Source organism: Prorops nasuta, unplaced genomic scaffold (assembly GCF_024137725.1).
Source record: "Prorops nasuta isolate Cenicafe-Biocafe unplaced genomic scaffold, Cenicafe_Pnas_1.2 PNAS00021, whole genome shotgun sequence".
Lineage (NCBI taxonomy): Eukaryota > Metazoa > Arthropoda > Insecta > Hymenoptera > Bethylidae > Prorops > Prorops nasuta.
This window is the reverse complement of record NW_027116818.1, coordinates 1,973,894-1,994,166: the sequence shown is the minus strand read 5'-3', so window position 1 is coordinate 1,994,166 and position 20,273 is coordinate 1,973,894. Positions and strand designations below refer to the sequence as shown.

At 34.8% G+C, this 20,273-nt stretch overlaps 2 protein-coding genes across 6 annotated transcripts in view; one reads left to right on the top strand and one right to left on the bottom strand.

Annotated features, from left to right (window-relative positions):
* Positions 1–354: 354 nt before the first annotated feature.
* LOC136781041 (uncharacterized) lies at positions 355–3,650 on the bottom strand. Of its 4 annotated transcripts, none has more exons than XM_066739711.1 (7): positions 3,533–3,650; positions 2,915–3,376; positions 2,342–2,377; positions 1,423–2,261; positions 1,161–1,362; positions 724–1,081; positions 355–626 (listed from the first exon to the last, which is right to left on the bottom strand). In XM_066739711.1, the coding sequence occupies exons 3-6, from the start codon at positions 2,364–2,366 to the stop codon at positions 735–737; spliced, it is 1,413 nt and encodes a 470-aa protein (XP_066595808.1). In that variant the 5' UTR covers positions 2,367–2,377; positions 2,915–3,376; positions 3,533–3,650; the 3' UTR covers positions 355–626; positions 724–734. The 4 variants fall into 4 exon arrangements, 3 of the variants coding, with proteins under 3 accessions (XP_066595808.1, XP_066595806.1, XP_066595807.1); XR_010823859.1 differs by having other exon boundaries at positions 356–626; positions 724–921; positions 1,034–1,081; positions 1,161–2,261; XM_066739709.1 differs by having other exon boundaries at positions 360–626; positions 1,161–2,261.
* A 14,960-nt stretch (positions 3,651–18,610) lies between these two features.
* LOC136781030 (uncharacterized) overlaps positions 18,611–20,273 on the top strand; it is a 49,511-nt gene continuing 47,848 nt past the window's right edge. For both annotated transcript variants that reach the window (XM_066739692.1, XM_066739691.1), the window contains exon 1: positions 18,611–19,110. The gene's annotated coding sequence lies outside the window, so the exon portion shown is untranslated. The remainder of the gene's footprint in view (positions 19,111–20,273) is intronic.

Below are 20,273 nucleotides of genomic sequence, written 5' to 3'. Positions count from 1 at the left end.
ATTTTCTGGTAAAGGATATCAAGTGTTTGGAAATGTTGGAGGGGAGGGTTAAAATTTTGGGAGGGGTGGATGTTAAGGGGGAGGAAACCGCAGGCAACTGTGTTGTTACGAGCTGACGAGCCGCCATTTGTCTACGTGACAAATTGCTAGTCGCAATTAGTTAGCGGAGTTCCAGACCGGATGGTTTCCTCCCTCTTGCAGTCCCCCCTCCTCCACCACCCTCCAACAACCCTATGTTACGTTACATCAGGCACAAAATTCCTAACGCTGCAGCGTCCTTGCCACTGAAACAAAAAGCTCCCCAGGACGACGCTGTCACCGAGAAAACCCCTTTGCTTTTGGTTTGGGTTTGCCTGAATATCCTATATATTGTACATTAAATGTGCACGGTGTGTGGGTAAAAACAATCGACCAGGAATCACCCTCGTCGATTAAATCGTCCACGGTTACGTTCGACTCTTTATGCCTCCTCGATTTTACCGGACAGCCTGCCAACTGCAGTTGATCGAATAAAAAACAGATTCACTGACGCTCATTTTTTCTGCAGGAAACAAAATATGTGAAGGACAGCAGAATCAATAGTTTATCGTTATGCCGGTTTATTTTTTATTTAATGAATCTTACACCTGGAACGAAGAAGGTTTATTAGTACAAATTTAATGTAATGATTGTATATATATATTTTTGTAATTGCTATATTTTTGTATTTAAATAAAAACTCACGTAGTTATTTGTTATATAACAAAGTATGCTTCTTGCTCTTGTATGTAGGGATGCGTAAAGTCCTCGCTAAAATCCTGGTTATGGTCCCAAACAAAGCTTGGTCCAAGGCGTTGGCTCAAACTCAGATCGTGAGTATGAATATAATTACGCCTATGATCACTAATACTATCGTAGTTGTAGTTACTATTACGATGACGCCTGCGATCAATATTCCAATTTATCTTGCCATTATTATTTCGATTATTATTTCGTGTAACTGATGAGCTCCTATTGCAACTGTGCTGTGTACTACAATGATTATTAGTCTTACCACGAATAGGGCGTCCATGACTGACTTCTCTATCCATTGTTTCTTGTACTATAATAATAAAAAGTTACATATTTTAGTCTACTTCTATTAACAAAAGTTTTGAAACAAAAGAAATAAAAATTATTACGTGGTAAGGTTACTGTTAGCTCCATTCTTTTACCCTTATTTTTAGTATTATTCATAGAAGCAGTATCATTCGTTGACGTTGAAGTAGTTGCGGATGCTAGTTTTTTTCTTTTTGTTGATCTTTCGATTGTTGCTGTTGCTGGTTCTGCTGACGCATCTTGTGTTGCTGATAGTGATTCTGCGAAATTTGTTGCTGCTACTAACTGCATAAATTGATTTGTTGATTGTGGTAGCACTAAGAAACACTGTTGCCCCATTACTACCTTTTGAAACTTTTCTGTTGATGCTGCTGGTACCAGCAATGTTTCTGACACTGCTTGCACAAGTTTTGTTGCTGGTTGTATTTGCACTGGTGGTATTACTTGCATAAACAACGTCTCTGCCCCTCCTTGCGAAGGTTGCCTTTCTGATGCTACTGGTGTAGCTTCTTGCTCTGCTTCTGTATCTACAGGTTCCTTTTCTGCTTCCGTTGCTTCAGGTTTTTTTTCTTTTTCTGTTTCTGCAGGTTGCTGTTCTATTACTGCTTCTGTAGATCGTTGCGCTGCTGCTGTTTCTTTAGGCTGTTGCTCTGTTGCTATTTCTGCAGATTGTTGTTCTGCTGCTGCTTGTGCAAGCTTTGTAGTCTGTACTGCTGGTAATACTTGTACTGGCAGTTCTTCTGCTACCATTGGTAAAGATTGTGCTGTTAATGCTACTTGTACAAGTTGCATTGCTGGTAATATTTGTGTTGATGTTCCTACTTGCGAATGCAGTGTCTCCGACTCTGCTTGCGCCGGACGTGTTGCTGGTATTATTGGTGCAGTTGTTACTGCTGATGCAGGTAAAAGTGTCAACATTGTTGGTACTGTTGGTTCTGCATGTACCGTTGAAACTATAGGTACTAATGATATTTTTGGCATCGTCTGTAGTGTTGATGATGATGAAAACCCGAGCAACTGGGACAACTGTGTCATCATGGATGATGATTTTGACGCAGTAGGAATTTGATTGACACATGTTTTTAAATTGTTCAATGTTTGCTGCATTTGCTGAGTATTTTTATTTAATTTATGAAGCTGCTGCATTTGCTTTTGCATCATTGATTGAAGAGACTGATTTTCATCTGAAGGAACACAAAATGGAAACAAATAGTTTTATTATTGACAATATATTTTTTAAATTCAATTTTAAAAGAATGCTCACCCGTTGTCTTCTTTTTACTTGGCATTGTTATTAATTCTGAAAAATAAAAAATATAAAATAAAAAGATAAAGTTTTCAAAATAAATTTGATCAAGAGTTAAAAAGAATTTACAGTAATTTTTTAAAGATGAACAAAGTAAATTGTATATATTTTTGAGTAGTAATTGATTGACTATATTATGTATTTATGAATGATACAGTATTTGATTATTATATTTTATCAAATTAATTAGACGAGAAAAGAAATGTACTAAATATTCATTTTTTTACAACAATCGAAAAACTGTATTATTTACAGATAATCGATAGCAAAAATTTTATGGAGATACATTAATTATTGAAATGCACTAATAGTCATAAACTAAAGTGTTAAGAAAATTTGGAAATAAATACAATGCAATCAGAGCAAGCTACGCGTAATCAATACTTATATATATATAATATTAATTTCACAATAATCTCGTTAAAACAAATATTACTTTCATTTCAAACAAGTGCATATCTACTTATTGATAAACAGAGTGAAATTTATTTTAATCCTACAGAAGATTATTAATTTAGAAGGAGTACTTACATTATTATTTAACTAGATTTCATAGAAAAGTGAAGAATTTCACGAGGTAAAACTTAGAACTACACTGTTTACAGTTGAGTCTTTCCTGATGGAAAGTTTATTATACGTTATTTGTTTAACCTAAAACTTTAAAAATATGGACTATTTTTTAACATTAACTTAGATACTAATATCGGAGATTTATATCAATTAATTGTCGAATATTCGCAGTTTTATGACACGCAATAATCAGGCGTGTAATAAACTCTAAAGATTTCGTCAACAGACTAACAGAGAAATGAGTTGTGTACATTTGTACTTTGGCGTTGTGTTGAGCTATGCTATCGCTCCTGAAGTAAACAAGCAGTGTTTTGTTTTCTCGCACAGTTTTCGGTGACCGCAGAGCACACTGAAAGTGCACATCAAGAATATACTCTCGAAATATTTTAAAATAACAATGTATGTTTAAATTTCACATTTGCCCTAGAACAAAAATAATTTGTTATAATAATTAATTTTTTTTAGAAGACACAATGTTTATAATAAGAATTGTAGTCGTTCATAATTAAAAATTTATAATTAGCAATTGATGGAATTAATAAATTTATAATTATTTATATAACAAATTTCGAAGCGTACAATAATTTGCTTTACTGTTAGTAGAATAATATTTTATTCATTGTTCAAATTTCGATCTCTCCACAATAATCCTTTCAATTTACGAAAATATTTGAAAATGGGCTATTAATTAATCGAGTTGAGATAGCCCGTCGAGTTTCGGCAGCTCACGTATTTATCGCGTTGGTTAATATCTGATTTAGCTGCTAAATGGATGAGGTACGCTGGGAACACTGCCAAATTGCTTAAACAATTTACCAGATAAGCTTTAGCTTTGGCCTACTTGCCAGGTCTCGAGAGTCCTTAGTCACTGAAAAGAATTGCAAGGATTATTTTCTCTCTGCTACATATTACCCAAAAATAACCAAATCTTATACCAAAAATAAAAGGCATCAAGCTCTCTAAAATTATTGAAAAAAAGAAACATGTTAAAAAAACTTTAGATTTAGAATATTCCTATGGTTCCTTGTTTTAAATAAATCAATACATTATTATTTACATAATTATTTTTTAAATATTAACAATAATTTAAGTTGCAACAAAAAACTGTATTGGTAATTTGATACAACTATAAGAAAACGTTTCAAAATAGTCCTATGTAAAATTTTAATATCTATTATAATTACAAAGCCACATTTTTTTGTATATCTATATATACTCCAGAGCGTTTTAACTGTTGGACCCTGTACAATTTGCGTATAAAAATCAGTATATCGTAATAGTGGAAAATTTTGCGAATGTGTCGGAGCCACGTTTTGTTATTGCACGCGTGATTAACGGGAATTCTGTGGGATGGCTGGTGGTTTACCAGTGTAGGAAGGGATGGAAAAAGCGTGGTCCCAATCTGCCGGATTAATTTGATCTTTCTTCGGTAGCTTCTCGGATTTATTTAAGCCGCGTGCACGCTTGGTGGCCTGGCTGCTCGTTACGTTTCTTCTCCGGGTCCTCTAACCCGTAACGCACTACGTGACCGGAAGTAAATCTTTCCATGTGAACTATTGGATCCCATGCACCATTCGCGAATAATGTAGCGAACATGATAAACATAATCTTCAATCCCTCTAAAGCTCTTCAAAGATTTTCTCAATCTCCTCCTCCCCCTAATTATAGCTTTCTTATATCTTTCTAATGAAGAGATTGTAAAGGACATATGAAGAAACAGAATTTTATATGAATAAATTTTTTCTCTAAAACGAATGTTAATTTTCTTATTTTGCATCCCTATTCAAACACTTGCGAAGGTGTATTTATTTTACTAGATTTTTCCTAATAGATCTAGTGGTACGTGTATTTAATGTATTTATATTTGTAATACATTACGTAAATTTTAAAGTCGAAAAAAAAATGAATTTTCCGATAGCGCGAATCGAACAAAGATTATGATCCATTGAAGAAAAACCAGCACCACGTTTCAAAGAGAATTGCGAATAAGATCTTTCAAACGTGCATCGAGAGTACCGTATGAAGAATATTAGCATATCTATTTTAAAGAAAAATAAAAATTCTTTCTTTTAGCATCCCTGCATAATTCTCTCAAACGTGATGCTTAATGTTTTTGAAATACTCTTTGCTATATAAAAGAAGAACAAACAAATCTATATACATTAAATGAGGCTTCATCATATCGACATGTGAGATGTGTAAGAGTTGCATTTGATAATTTATATGATATTTTCCGTGCAAAAAGAGAATAGTTCAGAAATATTATTTCCAACGTAAGAAATAACGTGGCAGATAAGCGTGGATCGTTTGTGGACAATGGTTTCTTATCATTTGTACCGGTAAGATTCGTCTGTGGCTAGGGTTTCATGGGTTTGAGAGATTGGGAGGGGGAACGAGTTTGGGTGAGTTAGCGCAAAGGGGGTGGTCGCTTTGGGTATAATAAATTTCCATCCAACGCGCCGAGTTTGCTAACTAATCGTCTCCCTTTAACGTTTAATTAATCCGACCTGGCCGCTTATCTATTGTCCAAATTGTACCAGGAATGGACGAGCCTTTTGTGCTCAACTTCATGAAGACTAGCTTTTTGCGAAAAGCCCATCTCGGAGGACGGGCTAATCGGTCGGGACAGCTGGCACAAAAACCCATTTCTCCAAATACCAAAAACAAGCTTCGGAGAGTACTGTCGTCTCTTCTAAATACAATTAACATTAATCGAGTTTGAAATTATTTCTAACATTTTAAAAATTTATTAATCCAGAGTATGATTACTCTTTAACTAAGAATTTACTATCCAGCTGCAAGAGTTTTTGGAATTTTTAGAATAACATCATTGATGGCTATATGGTTCTCAATTTCAGGGAGTATGAACAGAGGATTTGTCCAGGATAAAGGGTGTATAGAAGGCATGCGAATGTGGTTATAATTGGGAAAACGTGATGTGCCTGGAAGGCTAAGGGGGGAGGGGGTGGCGTTCATTAAGCAGATTAAATCCATTAATCCAATGTGCTTCTGCGGTAGTGGGGAGAAGGAGGTAAGGAGGGGGAAAGTGGATAGGGTCTCTCCTTTAAAGAGGAGAAAGTCCTGGCCCACCGGGCTGTGTAATCCAAATCGTAATATTTGTCTTGCTAAGCAAGGTATATTGTGTATTCACAAATACAATCTCATCCTCTACCTTCAATTTTCTATACACATGTGCATCCTTCGATGTACGTCCGTGTATTTATTCACGTGCCTGACGTTACTGTTCTCTACTCCTTGTACAAATGAAACGCTATTCCATTAAATTTAACCCTACTTGAGGAAACGCAACCTACGAACATTCAATTTTCATTATAACAATTATTTTTATATTAATATATGGTTTACGCATGAAAAACATGCAGATCGTGGAAAAAGTTAATGAATGTAACAGCAAGTTATTGATAAAATGCATTTTTTTAATTCGCAGCTCTCTCGCAGGGGCAGATTGGATTATGTAACGCGATACGAGGGGGTGGAAAGGGGGTGTAGGTTGCTGGAAACTCAAGCCCGCTGCCACTCAAGCTGACATCCATTGTATCTTGTATAATACGCTGTCCGACACGCTATAATGCTGCTTTCTCTGACGTCACGTGGCTGTCTTTTTTTTAATTGACTTTTGGAAAATGGAAATAGAAATTCGCTGAACACAGGATTCGAAGATAAAAGGCCAAATTTAGTTTAGAATCAGATATATGTATATGTTCTCTCAAGAATCTAATATATTATTAAAAATATAATTATATTTTTTAACTCTCTATTTTTATCTTTCTCCCTCCTACATTCTCTGGTTCTCTATCAAAATCTTGCGTGTCATACGAGATTGCATTAGAAGGGCCATTCTGATTAGGATCTACGCATCTTTCTCGACAAGATGATAGGCATGGCCCAAGTCGAATAACATTTGATCGAGAGAGACGATGATTGTCTCTGGGTACGAGTGGCACGATGGTGTCAGGGCTGCTGCATTAACGTTAGCAATCTATATATAGTAACTTTACGAGTTATATCGAGCTGAGGTATATTATCGAATGATCCCTAACTGGACCAGTGCACCGCAATCAGCCAACGATTCGTAACTCAATGTGTAATAGCCTCTTTTAAACTCTCCTCGACGTTTAAATTTAGTTAGAGAAGTTAAAGATAAATTATTAATAATTCTGTACTTTTATACCAGGTTTAATCAGAGATATCTATATATATATATATATAAGATGGATGAAACGTTGCTTTTTGGAAAATTATAAATCTATTTTATCGTGCAAGTATAGAAGGTATTATTAGTTTTCTTATAAGCTTGGTGCACAACGGTTCACGATGGTATTAAAGGCGATTAATCTCGGCTTGCGAATCCTCTGCGTTTTGCCGGACCAAGACCAACCGCACGAATTACACCGGTCGCTTTGTCGATGTCGCCAATGTCCAGTGGGTTCACTCGGATAAATAGTTTGCTATACTCTAATGTAAGCGCAATTCAGAATGTAGAAAGAGATGGAGTGGTATTAAATGGAAAATCCCTTGGCAGAGAATTTATATATAATATCACAAGAAATTGCATTCAACGAAAAGCGAATAAAAAAGAGCTTTGAGTGATAAAATAAAAGTTGGTTCTTTTGTGGGATTAAAAGTGGAATTTTTTAATAATTTTCTAAAATTCACTTGAGAATAGAAAGATGTAAGGGTTGTTGTAAATAGTAATTGTTGCTATAAAGGAAATAAAATGGGAGAGTGTTTGGCCGATTGGCCAGATTGTATAATTCATGTAGTAGAAGAAGATTTGAGAAAGTGTGGGCTAGGAAGAATAAAAGTTTGGTGGGCCAAGGGTTCGGACGGGGATGAAGGAAATGGGAGTTGGGGAAAGTGGTTGGGGTGAAGATTAAGTAGGTGGCAGGAGTGCGACAAGTCACGTAGGTGAAAAATCAGATTCTGCTGGGAGGACAGTAACATAGCTACTGATCCTCGGCATGCGAAACGAAAACCATAATTCATAGTAACCCCTCGTTATTCGATCCCCCAGCCAGATGAGATCGTTTTTCGACCAGACTTTTCATATTTCTTAAAATGAGATCCCTTGAAGTATTTTTCCTTATGTCGAAATATCAGAAAAAAACAATAGTTCATCGATTTTTTTGTATAAATATATAGTTTTCGTAAATTTTTATATATATGGCATACTGTCTTTTGACTGCTCGTGGAATGAAAGAGTTTGTTCGCTTCAATACTATTTGCTGCTTTTGGATAAATAGAGTCTGAGATATCTTAAAGATTGACTAAACTGATTGTTTATTGAGGCTATTTGTATTTACTGAAATGCTATAATGCTTTAAAGGATATACTAAAAAGATTTTACAAAATTCAAATAAATGTTACTTTGAATAGTGATAATGATATTACTCTTTCAGTTTTTTAAATAAATAATCCGACTTCATTAAGAAATGATTATTTGCATCAAATTTTGTTTGTTTCGATATATAAAAATTAAGTTCGTAAACCGTCTGTACGAAATTCTATTGTCAGTATTGCAAATATAATACGAAAATTAAATTAATCCTAGTTCTTCCTTTTTAGAATACTTTTTTTCTTGAAATATCCAAAAGAAATTTCAAGTGAAACCATTTCTCCACAATTTCTAGGTAGAAGTTCAAGTTGCAGCAGTTGGCTAGAGTGCTCTGCAAGCGATCAGCAAGTTTCCTTTCTACTTTTACATGGTAGGTAAAAACCAAGTTTAATGCTATATAATCGTCTTTCTAAAAACAATGCAAAAATTTAGATCATTCTACTGTAATCGATAAGTGAATGGAATGATTTAAAAGAACTTTTTAGACCCTGCTAATTTATTACACTCGAGTGCTTTAAAAATTCTTAAACTTTAAATTATTCTAACATATTTTAAATTTCATTGAAAACATTACTCATTTTTTCTAAACTATGAGAAAAGAGGGGAGGGAGAATAATAAGTAAAGCAAAACTGTTTGATGAGCCATAAATTATATGAATTAATTAAATACGTTCGTTTGAGCAAAAAAGAGAAAGAAGAAGAGAAGCAGAAAAAGTTTGTCGATGCTCTCGAACTTTGCAGAATAGGGGCTCGTTACTATTAAAGAACGTGAAATTAAAATGGGATCCTTTGAAGCAAAGATATCTTGGTTTGAGCTCCCGTTCTATTAAACGTGTGAACTTAATGAGAAATCTGTGAAAGTATTTCTTTTCTTAATTTCGTCAAAAATAATGTAATGTCAGTAGAAAGACACTACTGTGTGAAAAAAATCAAAGAAACATTAAATTCAAATGATTTATGATAACAACACTTCTCTCATTATTTCTTTTGAAAGTTTTTTATTTCTTCATTATTATATTAATTACAGCTAATACTATTGAGATGTATATACGTTTTAATAAATTTTAGGGATTATATAATTGTGTTTTCAGAACTCGAGGAAAATCTCGTCTCGTATTTGAGGCGATCGATGCAGTGTTCGTCTCTCTCCTTTTTTCACCCCTTCTCATTCCCTTTCTCACTTTCAACCCCTTCAATCTCCTCTATATCCCCTCTCAATTTTATTTTTATCCTTGCTCGTTAGTCTCGCTTTGCAGAATTAATCAATTCAATTACAAAGTTCCTGGTAACTTGCGTTATATCATATCAACTCGATGCATTCTAACAAAGATTCCCAACAGAATGTAGAAAGAAAGAAATACATCCTGTGAATTGCATGATGTTTTAACGAGATCACTTTTTACCCTTTCCCTATTGATTTTTATCAATTAAATGATCATATTCACGTGTTTCCAACTTGTTATGTTAACTCTACCCACACTCCAAGCGTGATCAATATTAATTAAAATACGATTCTATTGTTTCATGTATAAATTGTAATATATTGTTACTTTTCCATAAAATAATATTTGTTTATTTTTATAATAAAAGCGCAAATCTGGGAAAAGGCTATGTTTATATTAGTCTTTATTATATACATATAACATGGCCTTTTGTCATTGCCAGCAACCAATTTTTGTAAAAATTTAATAATATTAGTACTGTGATCTGTATAGTGTGTTTCAAACGTGAAAAAGTATTTGTAGAAAAATTGTCTACATTTGTCTGAAATATTTATTTGGAATCAACAAAATTCTAAGACGAGTGTGGACTGCTTTTTGGTGGAAACTCTCAGATCCTTCTTGACTGTCACTTTTTCATTCCAGCCACTGCTGTTTGTCATACCTAACATGTTTCCAGCGCACTCCCCTTATTGGCCAGAAAATCCCGTCTGGCCTGGCCACTTCTTCGTTACAGGCACAAGTTGGATCTACCCAATCCACTAATATAGATTAATCGTGCCCATTATATCTACTTGTTCCTGTGTCAGTTGATTACAACTTTTTTCAATTAATATTATATATACAACATTTCACGTACCTTTATTCAAAATATTAGCTGATAATTTATCCATTTCAAAAATTTGAAGGGTAACGCTAAAACTAGACTCGACTGATTCGTACAACAATGATTAATCAAGTTGGCTGTTTAATTCAATTACATCGTTTTCCACTCACGTTTTTACGCAAGTGGGATGAGGAATCGTTTCTCGTTCGATCATGAACCGTCATATTTTCGGCCTCTAATGGTTCCCTGAATATAAGATAATTATACAAGTTTGCAATTTTCAACTTTGTTTAAAATTTCGTTATACATGCTGTAAATTAATAATAATTTTAACGCTATTTTGATTGTCCCAGTTTTTTTCTCCCAATTCCAATTATTCTTGTTCGTTTAACACCTTATTTTGTTACTTGCAAATTAAAAAAGATAACTGATTCTTTTAGTAAAAATATATATCGAGATAAATAATAATTTGCAATGAATTTTATGTGATATTTAATCTAAGTGGTTACAGAGATGATGCAATTTTTATTATGTTATTTATAGGCGAGAGATAACAAAGTAAAAAAGTGAAAGAAAGATTATTTATAGGTACATTTACTATAGTATATATGTAATATGAGTTCATTGTTTTGTGTTATTTAACTAGATGACCGGATGACGAAGGGAAAGTACCGGCAGACCAGCTGATTGCCAGCATCCTGATTATATCCACCCAACCAGCTTGTACAGAGTTGAAAGGCATGCTTGAGAATTTTAGGTGTGTTTCCCATATTAAAGTTAAATAAACAAACCACCAACACGCAACATATTAATCGTCTAATAATATACGATCAATAATTTTAATAACAACTAATTAATAAATTAAAAAATATGCACACACCTTTGCATAATAATTTAATAATATTTTAAACAATTGTCATTGTTCTCGCGAGTCTTTGTCGGTCTTAAATAGCAATTAAAGTTTTGTTGTTTTACAAAAGCCAACTTTTCCCAGTGTTTCACAATACTTCATACGATATCTAGAGACTTTGGTTTTAAACTTTATATCCTGGAGTGAAATTTTCAATCGATGATTAATTGTAATCTAAATTTGAAACAGATTGATCAGAAGCTATTATTATGAAATAATGAAGAAACACGATCAGTGATTATTTATAATTATTGTTTATACATATATGTAACACAATTTGATGCAATTAGTCAGATTAGTTTTTTAATAATTAATAGAATGTTAGAATAATTATGAAATTTTGAATGGGAGGAAAAACAGAGATACAGGTATAATAGATGATTCATTCTAACGAAGAAAATTTGATCAAAGAATTCAATTACTGGAATTAGGGTATTGGTGAATATTGATAGGCCATTTGTAGATGTCTATTGAGTAATTCTCTCTCTCTCTCTCTCTCTCTCTCTCTCTCTTGGTTTTCCACACAGCTTTACTCACAGTTTATTTGGTCCTGGAACATCCGAATTAATCCGTTAGTCTCTCACGCGCGAATCTACTGTCACAGCTACAAAGTCAAGCAAGCCCCAAGGCGTTTCTCGAAACACGAAATTTCAAATTTCATAATCTTAATCGCGTTTCAGGCCTGAAAGGCCCGATTATCCCCTAGGTACACGCTCATCGGCTGGATAATTTGCTTGCGTGGATAAACTTGGTTGTTGAGAAAAATACACTATATTTTTAACTGTTGCTTTTTTCCACAAAAGTCATCTTTACTTTTGCGAAAGAGCAGAGCTAGCGTGAGCAGCAAGGAGAGAAATAAGTTTCAATGAAAACCGATTACGGATCTCTAAAGTTACGGACCAATTAGACTCCAATTTGTTTTCAAGCGGAAGGCGTACAGACTTCCACCGCAAAATGGACGTCTAATTAAAGTCGTAAGCTTTGGCATTCCGTGCTCCCTTGGATCCACCTACACATACACGAATTACCAACACACGAAAGCACTTTTCTTCTTTTCACAGTGCTCGAGACAGTTTCCTTTTCTATCCTTCGGTTCTCCAACTGCATCCGTGTCAGATTTTACAACGGGCCGCCATTTTGGTATCATTCTAATTTTCTTCCATTATAATCACTGGTTATTAATTAAATCCATAAAGTGTATGAATTGATTATAAACTTTTGGTTTGTGTGTGTGAGTGTAGGGAAAGGGACGAGGAAGAGCTGCGTGAGAAACTGGAGTGTGTGTAAATGTTTACAAATGTTAGTAGCCATTGGTAAGCTTCCTAATTCAGCCTAAGTTCTACACTAGGCCGCCATTTTGGTATCACTTTAATTTTCTTGTATTTGCTTGCTTAATTTCTTATTCCTTTTTCTCAATTTAAGAACCTTTCATAATTTATGCTGTAATATATGTGATCGTTGGTTCTGTTGATTAAACCTGTAAAGTATGAATTAATTGCAAAGTTTTTGTAAGAAAGAGAGAGAGAGAGAGAGAGACAGCAACGAATAAGAGTTGCGTGGAAGTTGAAGTATACGTAAATGTGTACAAGTGTCAGTAAGTATTCGTAAGCTTCTGATCCTCCCTTAACTATTCCAGTCGATGTCTATCCATCTCAATTTCTGTCGTGATCGACTGGACCCCGTAAAACAAGCCCACTTTCGTAAAAGATAGAGATGGATGAAGAGGGATAACCATGAAGAGTGGCTAATAAGCTGATGGAGTACACAGAGAGAAGACGATTGGTTGAATTTGTAATAATTCATATTGTTAATTGTTATTTTTATTTTACAGTTGACCGTTTGGAGCTAGAATGAATCTTTTTTTTTTTAAGAACGAGTATTAAGGTTCTTTTTTTATTATTTTTTCAAAGTTACCAGAGCCTCTTTTCTCAAGTACCTAATAGCTGCCCTAATAGGATCAAAAATTAATTATGTCACTAAGCAAGAAATTGTTGAATAATATCCATTGATAATTTATAGTCTAATGAGAAAACAGTATATCCCGTTATCTGTTATACTACATACATATATATAGGGTGTGCCTGTTCCATCTGCGCGCGTGTCTCTGTTTCTCTCTTACTTATATCAACTCCCTAATCCTCTTAACTTCATTTGCAAAGAGTCTCTATAGTGTTACAAATTAATCTGGATAGGGGGATGTTTCTAGAAGAACAGACTCCACAAACACACGTGTTCTGCTCTCTGCTAGCTAGACTTTTTCAAGAAATAACATAGAAGAAGAAACTATAGTATAACTGTTGCAAAATTGTGAACTTGGATTATCTCTAAGAAGAATTTAAAATTCAGATTAATGACTGCTCCAAAAACATTGTAGCTGGCCCTATATAAAAAACATATAACTCGACTGGATTCTTTTAGTTTTATTATTACAAAATAAATATATTATTAATTACATTTTGCAATTAAATTTCTATGACTATCTACATAACATTTCTTGATAAAATATCGATACAACTCTCATGCATTATTTTGTAGTAGTACATTGTAAACAGCTAATATTTGAGGGGAAAATTCTAGTGGATCTAAATGACAGTTGTATAGTTGTGAATACATACATGTATAAAAGGGACGAAGGGGGTATATATATATATAGGGAAGAGTTGAATAAGAAGATGGGGTTAAAGAGGCGGTTAGCCCTAGTCCGGAATAGCAACTCGATTAATTGCAAGAAATTAGAAAGAAGTGAGAACCATAATGAAGTAACTAAAACTCGAAAATCTTATTAATTAAAATTTCTAATAAATTTTTAACTCGATTACAGACGAGTGATATTTAATAGGTAAATTCTAGTTAATTTAAATAATAAATATAAGCGTAAATATATGAATAAAGCAGAAAGGGGTAAGGCAGGGTTGAATAAGAAGAAGGGGTTAAAGAGGTGGTTAGCCCTAGTCTGGAATAGCAGCTCGATTAAACGCAGGAAATTAGTTTGTGTAGTCCGATGTTCGATGCTTTCTCGCGCACACAAACACATGCACACATACAAACGTAAATACTGAAAAACATAGGAGTACAATTCCTCACACGTACGAATGTAATGCACGTACACATTCTTGTACAGGTTGCATTGCTCTTGATTAACCTTTCTCCTTTTCTCCCTGTTTCGTTCGTGCGAGAGGTGAATAGATTGCGGTGCTAGTTTAGAAGGGGGAGGGGGTTAGCCTGGAAGATAGGGGAGGGGGTGGTTGGTGCAAAAAATAGATCGATTTAAAGCCTCCATACCGCTTGGCAGTCGTAAAAAGCGAAACGAAAATGCGAGAGATGCGCGCGTTTTATTTTTCATCCCCTCGGCAACCCCCTCCCCTTCCTTCATTCTCATCCCCAGCCAACCGTTGATTGAAGCTTTTTATGATGGAATTGATTACAGCGTGAGACTCTTACGTGAATTTTCAATTGTTCAAATACGACCGAGATAGAAATTTCCATTTTCCCCCTAAAGTTAGCCTTTTATTCTTCTCCATCCCCCACCCTCGCCCTGCACCTTTTCATCCCTTCCGTCTCTCCGTCACCAAGCATCGAACTCTAGAATGGAGCACCGAGTTTGTGCTTGGCCAGCTAACGGAAGACTCGAAAGTTTTAATAGCCGATCGTTTTTCGAGTCACCCTTGCTTAATGTCATTGAGACATTATCGCTGATTTTCCTCCCCACTCGCAAGATTTTAAATTCAATCTACCCACTTTATATATACACATTATTATTGTAACTTTACCTTATACTTGATCACTTTTGTCAATTTCGTTTGTGTAATTACAACTCTTATTACGAAAAAAAATATTCCAGTGCTTTTCCTCCACTCTTAATTACCAAGATTTTAAATTCATTCTACCTACTTTATATATTATTATACAGGCTGTCTCAGTTAATTCGCCCCAAAGCGTGGACATAAAAATTCATTTATCTTCGTGACTATAAAACATATCAATTTTTTACATAAAATCTTTTTGAATCTGAATAGAAAGTATTTTTAGAAAAGTTTTAGGAATAAATTGATAACTCTTATATTTATAAAAGTGAATGAATTTTAAGTTTATGTTATGGGATTTATTAGGTGTGAGACATTTCGTATGCTTAACATGCTTTCACACTTTCATCAATTTTCCATATTTATAATAAAATTTCACTATTAGTTACGAAAAATATTATTGGAATGATTTTCTTTTCAAATAAAATCTCCTTAACAAAAATGTCCAGATTCTAAAATTGAAGTGCGAATTTTTGTCACGCGAGTTCTGCTGTCGAAGCTTTAACTAATACATATAGGAGCAGAGGGGAGATTGTATTTAATAATAAAACGTAGTTGAAGTTGGCTGATGCGAGCTTAACTATTCAGGAATTTCAGAGAGTGACGCACCTGCACCGTGCGTAATCCACCTACTTATGCTTGTATATTTAATCTTTAATCTGCATCCAGCTCTCCTGTAGCCAGGATCATCCCTGTCACGTTATAATCGGGTGACTTCAGACTGATTATATTAATTAGCTGTAATAATGAGCCAGTTAACCAATTTGTCGAAAATTTCCAAATAAAATCTTCAATTAAATTGAAAGCTTTCGTTGAATTAAATAATCAGTATGGTAAAACAATTATAACAAATTATTTTTCTTTTATATCCAGATAATTTCTGATGAGGAAATATATTTGTCAAACCACCGTATTTGTAAAGACGAAATGAAAGAGGAGCTTTTAGAAATATTACAGAAAGGAAGTTTATTTAAGTTTGAAAGAAATATAAATAAATAATTTTTAATTTGTTTTCCAAAGATATATATTGATTTTTCCCAAATAGGATTCGGTTGTAAATCGAGAAGATGACCCTGTATAACATATAGAAAAATTGATTTATCTTGTTAAAAGTCAGAGTATAAAAAGAATTTTATGTCCTTGGTCTGGGTCATTTTAAGTGGTACACCATGTATGCTATATTCACGTATAGAAATATAAACGCGCACGATTATAATGACGTGCAAGCACTTCCGGTTTCACACGTCCTACTTTTTGTCGGCTATCACGCGCACATACACTATTAACCATCTTGCTGTACACAGCTGTCCCATTATAATATTGGTGCGCATACACGCATTGGTTTTCAAGTGTTTACGCGTACGCTTGGTACTCGTTACATTGCAAAATTACTGCGCGAGTAAAAAGTTACCAGCATCGTTTTAAACCGACTATTTACGAAATTTGCTTATACGCCCACTAATGTTATTTGCTCGAAACATTACTCGAAAAACAGACGCGTCAGCTTAATTTGTTTATAACGCGAACTAATAATTAAAATGTCTTTTTGTTATTTTAGATTGTTCGAACTTAAATATCCGAGCATTATCGTTAAAAACTTTCATTTTAATTTTGCTGAATTATCGATGAAATTTGGAACAAGTTTTAATCGTTTTATACTTGATTGTAACTATATATAAATTGAAATTTTGAATAAGGGGTTGAAAAATTCTATCATTTGAAGCTTTATAGGAGAAAAGCACCGATGGCCCAATCTCATTCGTATGATGGAACTTTATGTGCCAAGAATATCCGTCTCCGGTGCGTTTCTGCGTTCTGCAATTTCTAGATGGGACGCGTCGGATAGGAAAATGGAGAAACGTGGAAGATATGGTGGGGTTGCAGAATTCTGAGAACAGAAGCAGCTGGAGAGATTGTCGAGTGAGAAGGGGTGCACAGGCTAAGGGGAGAAAGTCTTGCTGTTGGTGCATTTGATAAACAAACACTTTGCATTCAGAATGCAGCCACTCTTACCGTTCCTGGAATAAAGACACGTGACAGTCTACGCATCCCTTATAATTCCGCTCTCTGTCACCCTTTATCAGGAGCAAACACGGAGACATCGTGTAAATTGAAATGCTTGAAAACTGAAACATAACTGTGCGAATAATTGAGAGATGATCAATCATTGGTTTGACTTTGCAAATATTAAACAGCTACTGGTAAAAAAAAGTAGACATTATTTTCTAACTCGAATAATGATAGAGTTTATAAAATTAATGATATGAGAAACGAAGGGAAAGATTTCATGAGTTTCTTTTTTATAGTAATAACTGTTGAAATTGGAGAGAGATATGAGCAGATAAGTAAAATGAGGGATATCAGGAAAATTTTTAAATAAATGGAAGGAAGAAACAGCGCAGCAAGATAATCAGGAAAGTGTGATATGTAACGTTCGATTGTTAGAAATAGATAAGGGGATAGAGAGGTTTAAGGGATAAAATTAGAAATAAGAAGATATCACGTAGTGTGGGGTAAACTAGGGTGAAAGGGGAAAGATCTATCTGATAGAGCGAATCAGTGTGAAAAATCGATGTATAAGAAAAAGAAGGTTGATATGAAAATACTTATGATAGGAGTAGGCTAAAGTGCAGCTGTGAGAAGAAAACAAAGAGATGGGTTGGAAAAGTGAGATAAGAAAAAAGGAGGAAACTGGATAAAGAATTTTATGGGAAAGCTAATGGAGAATGATAGGGCCTTAAGGTTGATAGATACTAATCCTGTGAGGGATAAGTGGGAAATTAGTGACGTATATAAGAAAGATGGAGTGTGAGTCGGAAAAGAAGAAGCGATCGAGGGAAGAGGAGAATTAAGATGAAAATTATAGTTAAACGTTAATAATGGTTATACGTTTCCATGCAGTGTGTTAAGAGGTTCCAATCGGTCAATGGTTGGAAGGAAAAGGAATCGAAGAAGATAAAAGAACAATAAAATTGAAATTTCTCCAAAATTAAAATCAGAGGAATGCACTGGTAAAAATACCCAATAAATAGAAAATAAATAAAAAAATATATAAAATCCTAGTCAAAGCTCGGGCAGGCAATGAAATAAAGAACGAAGGATATAAACGTCTAAAAAAATCGAAATGTCTAGAAAATTAAAATGAAAAGGGTGCAATGAGAAGAGGACTTGGTAAATCGAAGAGAAATAGTCAAAAGGGAGATATAGGATGAGCATGGTGGTTGTTGGTGGGGGAAGAATGAGGAAACGAAGGGGATGAAGGGTTAAGGATAGAGAGAGAGAGAGAGAATTTAGTGGGGGGGGGGGGGGGGGGGGAGGGATGGAGGAGCTTGCGCAAGCTTCGACCCGAGGCCCCGTTCGCTTGGATTCGGACACTATAAGCAAGCCACGTTCGGAGCCGGGGAAGCTTTCGGGCTGGCGAGCTTGCGAGCTGCCAATAGTTGACGTTGGTACGGCATTCTAAACGGTTCTGTTGCTCCGCGGCTCCGTTTCTCTACTTCCGTCTCTTTTTCATCTTCTGTTTCTACCTACCTCTCTGTGTGTCTTTCTCTCTCCCTCTCGCTCTCTCTCTCTCTCTCTCTCTATATATATATATATATATGTATATCTCTCTCTAATTTGTTTTTGGATCTTTTACACATTCCACCCCCTCCTCCCTCCCCCTCTCTCACTCTTTCTCTTTTTATCCATCGTTATATACAAACACCACCGCTTTTTCAATCGAGCTTTAATTGCGAATCGCGGACAAAAATTTTCGTCGATTATTCGCGTTGTGCCAGTTTGGATTTTTTCACCACAATCTCCCCCCTACGATGCCCCGAGATCGTGCTTGAACACCTGCGTGAAGACACAGGTGAAAGAATGCTTAATCGACCAGTGGGTTATTCTCGTTAGTTCACAGTGCGCGACGATTATTGTTATTGTTGTCGTTGTTCCTGTTGTTATCGCATTTTCCCATGGTGTTGATACCGAGTGTACCTCCAGCTTTTCTCCACTAAGGATTTCTGTGCTTTTTCTCAGGCTGAACGCGAGCCTTTTGCAGGTTTGACGATTTCACATGAAATTATCACACTTTTTTTTTTAGAATTTATATGTTGACTATAAGTATGAACTTTTAGGATTTTACTTCGACTGATTAATGTGCAATGATTAAAACTAATTAGAAGAAACCAGCAAGCAGTGAGATAAGATTCTCGTGATTGAAATCTTTGATCAGTAATCCAAAACTTGTTGAAACTTTAATGTCCAATTAGATCAATATGGCTTTGCCCAGAATTTCAAAGTGGTAAAGTAATTTTCTTGATTTAAAAAAAAAGATTAAGTTCCAACGGATTTATCTTATTCCGTTTGAAGGAATGTAGGAGAAAGTAGATTCGTAATAAAAGTTAGAATCCTTTGCTGAGGAATGGATAGAAATGTATTATTTAATTTTGTAACTGATTTAATTTTAAGAAACAGAAAATATAGTAATTAAATAATAGTTTTTGGATTTGTAAATAGGAAAATGGTTTATAATAAATGAGAGCACTAGGGTAGAGTGGAGACTCTATTTAATTAATTGAATCACTGCTTTCGTCGATCCCATCTATAAAATTTCACAATTGATCTCGATTGGATAATTAGCCCGTATTGGTTCCCACGTTAAATAAGTTTATGTCATCTTTCTTTGTGTAAGCTTGAAACTTTTCACACGATAGTGTATAGCGATAATATTCTGTACAGTAGAATAACATTTTATTATCAATTACAATACTATATATTGTTGTGCAATTTAATTGATGATGAGTCAATGAAAATTTGAATGAAATTACGTGTATGGAATGAAAGGTCGAAGGAGGAAAAAATATTTTGGAGGGAGGAAAAAGAGAGATAGAGATAGAACTACTTAGAGAGAGGCTTGAGAAACGTGAAAGAGAGATAGTGAGCTGGGTGGGGGGTAGACAGACAGAGAAAGGGAAAGAGATAGAGAGAAATTGTTAGAGAGACCTAGGAAAAGAGTGGTGACCGGGGGTGGGGGGGGGGGGGGGGGGTACACGCACGGAGGCCATTATTGGTGGGTCGTAATGAATAATCGACGAAACGCGCAGGGGGCGATAAAATTAAACATGGTGAAGCAGCCAACAATGAACGCGCCTGTTAATTATGTTATAATAGTTATTCGAACCCCTCGTTCAGTTTCGCGCAATTAAACTTTATCGAGTGTCG